Here is a 6,694-nt window from a genome sequence, read left to right as displayed (position 1 = left end):
ATTAAAAGATTATAAAATTTTAACAAAAGATTTGGATTTACAAGTAAGTTTTATATTATTATTATTATTATTATTATTATTATTATTATTATTATTATTATTATTATTATTATTTATTTTATATTATTTAAATATTAATTTATTTATTATTATTATTTTCATTTTATTTTAATAGATTAAAGATTTAAATAAAGAAATTAGAGATCAAAAAGATTTTTCAATTGTAACAATTATTTGGAGAATTAAAAATGGTATTGAACCAAGTGGTATAGAGAGAAAGAAATCAATTCAAGAAAAGAATCAATTATTAGATGAAGCAGTTAGAGTTTATCAATTAGATTATAATGAATTGGTTTTATTAAGAGTTATAACATTTTTAAAGAATACTTTATCTTGGAAAGTTTTCATTCAAATTTTAAAAAATAATTATGATTCATTAGATTACTATATAAAATATTGTAAACAAACTAAAAAATTCAATGAATTGAAATTGATATATCGTGAAACTCATAATCATTTAGAAGAAGGTTTATTAATGCTAAAAGAAGCATTAGATGAAAAAGATACAAATTTACAATTATATTCACTATATTCCTGTGTTTCATTCTTTGAATTATATGAACATTTATATTTTTATAAAGCAACTGTATTAAAACATATTGATTCTATTAAAAATGGTATTAATTTAAATTGGGATAATTTAGATTTTAAAACTTTTAAAAATTAATAATAATAATAATAAAATTAATAAAAATATATTTAATAATAAAAAAAAAAATAAAAAAAAAATATTTTATTTTCTTTTAATTAATTTAACTGGGAATTCAGGTGGATGGATTCCAAATATTTCAAAATCATCAACCGGTTTACCATTGTATGATGATAATTCAAAGTTTAATAGAATATTTGAACAAACTACAAATACTTCTAATTCTGATAAATTTTTACCAAAACAACTTCTAGGACCAACTGAGAATGGAACGAGATGATTTAACATTTGTTTTAAATGAACTTGATCATTTGTTAACCATCTATCTGGTTGAAATTTATTTACATTTTCAAAAACAGTTTCATTCATACCAAATGCATAAAGATAATGATGAACTTTTGCACCTTTTGGCATGAAATAACCATTGATTTCAATATCTTCAACTGCTCCTCTTGGTATACCTAATGGATCTTCAGTTCTCATTCTTAAACATTCATTTATACATGCAACTAAATATGGAAGTTTTGGACGATCAGCATAACTAATTTTATTACAATCTTCACCCATTACTGAAACAATTTCATTGTATGCTTTTTCTTGACAATCTTTATTATTAATCATGAAAAGTGTGAACCATTCCATAATACCAGATGACGAATCTGATCCACCATTAAAAAATCATATCCAATATGAACAATAGGTTCTTTATCTTCATCCTTACCTTTTGTTGAATCTATAATTAACATATCCATTAAATCTTTTGGACTTTATTATTGTTTTTTTTTTTATTATTTAGGTTAATAAAATAATTTTAATCATGATCTAAATTTTTTAAATGTTCATCATTAATTTCACCTATGAAATCTGTTGATGTTGAACTGTTTTTTTGATACTTTTTCTTTGTAAAATAAAGTAAAGGTGATAAAATACCCACAAAATCACCAAATTACCTGCTCCCAACTCTTTACAAACTATTTGAATAGGTACTGCAATTCTTCTCATTTTCCCATTATCAAAACTTTCATTTTGTAAAATTTCTTTTGAAAAAAATAATTTACATATTACATTTAATGAAATTTTCATATATATTGTAATTGTGGATAAAACTAATAATAATAATAATAATTAAATTAAAATTGTATTAAAATTTATATATATATATATATATATATATATATATTAAATATTTTACATACAGGTTCACCAGATTTTGAATAATTTCCCATATTTTCAATTAATTGATTAGTTTGATCTTCTAAATAATTGTAAATGGTTTTTGTTAATTTTGTTTTTGTAAAATTTGAATTAACTATTGTTCTAATTTTACTCCAAATATTATAATTATCTGAAAATGCAAGATCTTTAAAACCACTTGAAAACATTTTAAATGTATCATTATTGGGTCTTGTACAAACCTTTTCAAATTTTTTAATATAAATTTCATTAATTATCACAGGATCACTTACTACAATACTGTAATGATCACCAAGATAACATCTAAAAATCCCACCATATTTATCAGAAAGATTTTTAAGACCTCTATGTGGGTTTTTTGTGAGGTTATGAAGATTTCCTAATAATGGCAAACTAATGGGCCCAGGTGGATCATTATTACTTTTCTTTAGATTTTTTTTTATCTAAATATAATATAAAATAATAATGTTAATAATTTTTTTTTTTTTTTTTTTTATATTTTATATTAAAAAAAAAATATTTTGAAAAATTTATATACAAACAAAATCAATAAACAAAGAAATTATTAATAAAAATAAAAAAATAAAATAAATGATAAAACATTGTATTAATATTCAATCGGTATGTATATTTTCAAAAAAAAAATTTTAATAAAAAAAAAAATTAAAAAAAACTAAATTGAAAATCTTATAATACCCCAGAATTATAAAATATAACTAACTCACACACATCACACAATCCAATTAAAAAAATTATTCGATAGATCACCCCAAATATTATTTTCTAAAATATTAACTAACCTTTTACAAATTCATTTAAAATATTTAGGAAAAATTAGGATTTAAAAATAAACTCCATTTTTATCAAAAGACAATGTTCTATAAAGGTAAATCAAATTTAATATTTAATTGGAAAAAAAATGTTTAAAAATTTTTATGCTTGGATCCTAAAAAAAAAAAAGATGAAAAATAAATAAAAAAATAAAAGTAAAGATAAAAATAAAATGAAATACTTTTTTTAATTTTTTCTTAAAGTTTAAAAAAATAAAAGTAACACATTTTATAAATTTTTTTTTTTTTTTTTTTTAGGATCCAAGCATAAGAAAATAAATGAATTTCTTATTGTTTTTCAATTGAAATTATTTTTTAATTATCAAAAATATCTGAAAAAAAAAAAAGTTAAATATAATTGAATTCCTAAATTAAACTCTTCTATGGTCATTTTTTAACATTTTCACACCATGTCCATCATCATGATTATCGGCAGTTAAATGGACATGGAAATAAAAAAGATCCTTTACACCAAATTCTTCCATAGCTTTTTTCATGGAATGCATAAGCTGATAATTCACAACAAATTAGAAATGAATATAAAACATTAATATTTTCCTTATTAACATATTTATAAACTCTTGAAATAGTAGATTGACATCTTTCATAGTGTTCAATATTATAGCGACCCAATTGTCCAAATGTTTTCAAAGCCAATCGAGAATGATTACCTTCTTTATTGGCAAAAGCTTCATCCATTGCATTCTCTTTCATTATTTGTCCACCAACTTCATACAACTCTAAATAATTCCATTAAATTTTCATAAACATATTTAGTTTCAAGGGTATTTAAATAATTGGGTGTTGAGCTTGTATTAATTTTTTTATTTTAGATTAAGGGATTATAATAAAAAAAAATTTTTTTTTTTTTTTTTTTTATATATTATATATTATAAATAGAAATAATAAAAAAAAAAATAAAATAAAAAATAAAAAAATAAAAAAATTAAATTTTAATTAACCTTTTTTTTCCAATTAGATAAAAATTAAACCACCCTCCAAAATCTCAAAAAAATTATTTGCAATCCAAATATATTTTAAAACTAAAATCGAAATCTCCACCTAAAAAAATTTATTATTTTTCTTTATTTTTTATTAAATCAAATTTTCATATTTATAAACGAGAAAAGAAACTTTTTAAAATAATCTACTTATATCACTAATACACATTTAGACTATTTTTTTAAGTGGTCATATGATTTAAATAATTTTTTTTATTTTATAACATATGACCACTAAATAAATAAAAAAAAAAAAAAAAAAAAACACACAAAATACTTTTTTTTTTTTAACTAAAAATATCGATTTTTGATATTATGGATGTAAATCTATATTTTCCAAAAACCAATTTTTTTCCAATAAAAAAAAAAAAAAAAAAAAAAACCAATATTGAAATTTAATAAGGAATAAAATTGTTAAAAAAAAAAAAACAATATTCTTATAAAAATACAAAATAATATTTATTTCCCAATTTTAAAAGTTAAAAATAAACCAAAAAAAAAAAAATAAATTAATAAAAAATAAAAATAAAAATAAAAAAAAAACGAAGCACAAATGATGAATTTCTAACCATTAAAAAAAAAAAAAAAAAAAAAAAAAAAAAATTTTTCAATTTTTTTTCATTTTTAATTTTTTTTTTTTTTTTTAAAATTTTTTTTTTTTTTTTTCCAAAACATCACTTATCTTTATAAATAAATAAATAAATAAATTTATACAATTTACAAAGAATAATATAAAACTAGATATTTAAATTTTTGATAATAAAAACACTTAATAGATTTTGTATTTAAAATTTAAATAGAAATTAAAGATGGCAACTAAAAATAAACCAAATTTATCAGTTCAAGATGTAAAGTTATTGAATGTCAATGAATTGACCCCATTAACACCAAATGTTATTAGTAGACAAGCAACAATTAATATTGGTACCATTGGTCATGTAGCTCATGGTAAAAGTACTGTAGTTAAAGCAATCTCTGGTGTTTTGGTATGTCTTTGTTAATTTTTTAAGAAAATTGGAAATAAAAAATTAAAAATTTTATCACACACCCAACTTTTACTAACCATTTTTTTCTCTTTTTTTTTTAATTTTTAATTTATTACTTTCAAAATAATGATAATTGGTTTTAATAATGGTGATGGTATTGATATTATTTACAACAATATTGGTAATAATAATAATGATGGTTATGGTAAAAATGATTATGATTATGACGATGATGATAATGATTGTTAATTTAATATTATTCAAATAAAATTCAAAACCCAATCAATAGACAGTTAGATTTACATCAGAATTCAAACGTAATATTACAATTAAATTAGGTTATGCAAATGCAAAGATTTATAAATGTGATAACCCACAATGTGAAAGACCAGGTTGTTACAAATCAGCACGTTCAAATACTGAAGATAATCCACAATGTGAAAGACCAGGTTGTGGTGGTAGAATGACTCTCTTACGTCATGTTTCTTTTGTAGATTGTCCAGGTATGTTTTTTTTAGTCACTCAATTAAATATTAACCACCTTTTTTTTATTTATTTTTATTTTCAATGAATTGGTTAAACAAACAAAAACTTGATATTCATTTTTTAAATAATTTTATTTTTATTATTTTATTTTTTTATAAATTTTTTTAGGTCATGATGTTTTAATGGCAACTATGTTAAATGGTGCAGCAGTTATGGATGCAGCTCTTTTATTGATTGCAGGTAATGAATCATGTCCACAACCACAAACTAGTGAACACATTGCAGCTATTGAAATTATGAATCTTAAAAATATTATCATTCTTCAAAATAAGATTGATTTGGTAAAGGAAGCAGCAGCACAAGAACAATATGGTCAAATTTTGAAATTCATTCAAGGTACAATCGCAGAGAATGCACCAATCATTCCAATCTCTGCTCAAATGAAATACAATATCGATGTCATTTGTGAATACATTGTTAAAAAGATTCCAATCCCAGTTAGAGATTTTACATCAGATCCACGTATGATCGTTATTCGTTCATTCGATGTCAATAAACCAGGTTCTCGTGTTGATGAAATTAAAGGTGGTGTTGCTGGTGGTTCAATCTTGAAGGGTGTATTAAAGATTGGCGATGAAATCGAAGTTCGTCCAGGTGTTATCAGTAAGGAATTGGATGGTAAAATCAAATGTTCCCCAATCTTCTGTAGAATTATCTCTCTCTTTGCTGAAGAGAATGAACTTCAATACGCTGTACCAGGTGGTTTAATTGGTGTTGGTACAAAGATCGATCCAACCCTTTGCAGAGCTGATCGTTTGGTTGGTCAAGTTTTAGGTTCAGTCGGTAAATTACCAGAAATTTTCGTCGCTCTCGAAGTTAACTTTTTCCTCTTACGTAGACTTTTAGGTGTTAAATCCGATGGTGATAAACAAAGTAAAGTTAAAAAATTATCCAAAGAAGATACCCTTATGGTTAACATTGGTTCAACTAGTACTGGTTGTCGTGTCGTCGCTGTTAAACATGATTTAGCTAAACTTCAACTTTTAACTCCAGTTTGTTCTCAAGAAGGTGAAAAAATCGCTTTATCAAGAAGAGTCGATAAAAATTGGAGACTTATTGGTTGGGTATGTTTTTTTTTTTTTTAAAAAAAAAAAAAAAATTTTATTATTATTGTTCATAAACTAATCAACAATCTTTTTTTATTTTTATTTTTATAAATAGGGTGAAATTAAAAAAGGTACCGTTCTCACTAATTAATCGAAAAATAATAATGCATTCAATTTAACTTAATGAAACATGTAATTTTCAAAAAATTTGCACGTAAAAAAAAAAAATATTAAACCAAAAAAAATAAAAAATAAAAAATAAAAAAAAAAAAATAAAAATAAAAATTATGATGATATATTAATAGATATTATGAAAGTATTTATGTTTTTTTTTATTTATTTTTAGGCAAAATTAAAAAATCGGGTTATAAATTTTAATAAC

The 6,694-nt window shown here is 21.6% G+C and overlaps 4 protein-coding genes and 1 pseudogene across 4 annotated transcripts in view; 3 read left to right on the top strand and 2 right to left on the bottom strand.

The window, feature by feature from the left end:
• DDB_G0279033 (hypothetical protein) overlaps positions 1 to 727 on the top strand; it is a gene marked incomplete at both ends in the record, with an annotated part of 2,022 nt that extends 1,295 nt beyond the window's left edge. The window contains 2 exons of the mRNA XM_636837.1: positions 1 to 43; positions 176 to 727. The exon at positions 1 to 43 is cut by the window's left edge and continues 1,295 nt beyond it. Of these exons, the coding sequence (XP_641929.1) occupies positions 1 to 43; positions 176 to 727 (595 nt within the window). The remainder of the gene's footprint in view (positions 44 to 175) is intronic.
• Positions 728 to 793: 66 nt separating this feature from the next.
• Positions 794 to 2,505, bottom strand: DDB_G0279031 (annotated as a pseudogene; the record flags this gene model as incomplete).
• DDB_G0279025 (hypothetical protein) lies at positions 2,495 to 2,830 on the top strand (the record flags this gene model as incomplete). The annotated part of the gene is made up of 2 exons (XM_636833.1): positions 2,495 to 2,524; positions 2,732 to 2,830. The coding sequence occupies 2 exons, from the start codon at positions 2,495 to 2,497 to the stop codon at positions 2,828 to 2,830; spliced, it is 129 nt and encodes a 42-aa protein (XP_641925.1).
• Positions 2,831 to 3,159: 329 nt separating this feature from the next.
• DDB_G0279071 (hypothetical protein) lies at positions 3,160 to 3,447 on the bottom strand (the record flags this gene model as incomplete). The annotated part of the gene is made up of 1 exon (XM_636832.1): positions 3,160 to 3,447. The coding sequence occupies one exon, from the start codon at positions 3,445 to 3,447 to the stop codon at positions 3,160 to 3,162; it is 288 nt and encodes a 95-aa protein (XP_641924.1).
• Positions 3,448 to 4,543: 1,096 nt separating this feature from the next.
• On the top strand, positions 4,544 to 6,463 carry eif2G (translation initiation factor 2 gamma; the record flags this gene model as incomplete). Its single annotated transcript, XM_636830.1, has 4 exons — positions 4,544 to 4,720; positions 5,010 to 5,223; positions 5,375 to 6,330; positions 6,428 to 6,463. The coding sequence occupies 4 exons, from the start codon at positions 4,544 to 4,546 to the stop codon at positions 6,461 to 6,463; spliced, it is 1,383 nt and encodes a 460-aa protein (XP_641922.1).
• Between the last annotated feature and the right edge of the window lie 231 nt (positions 6,464 to 6,694).

Source organism: Dictyostelium discoideum (assembly GCF_000004695.1).
Source record: "Dictyostelium discoideum AX4 chromosome 3 chromosome, whole genome shotgun sequence".
Classification (NCBI taxonomy): Eukaryota; Evosea; class Eumycetozoa; order Dictyosteliales; family Dictyosteliaceae; genus Dictyostelium; species Dictyostelium discoideum.
This window is presented reverse-complemented; position numbering and strand designations above follow the sequence as displayed.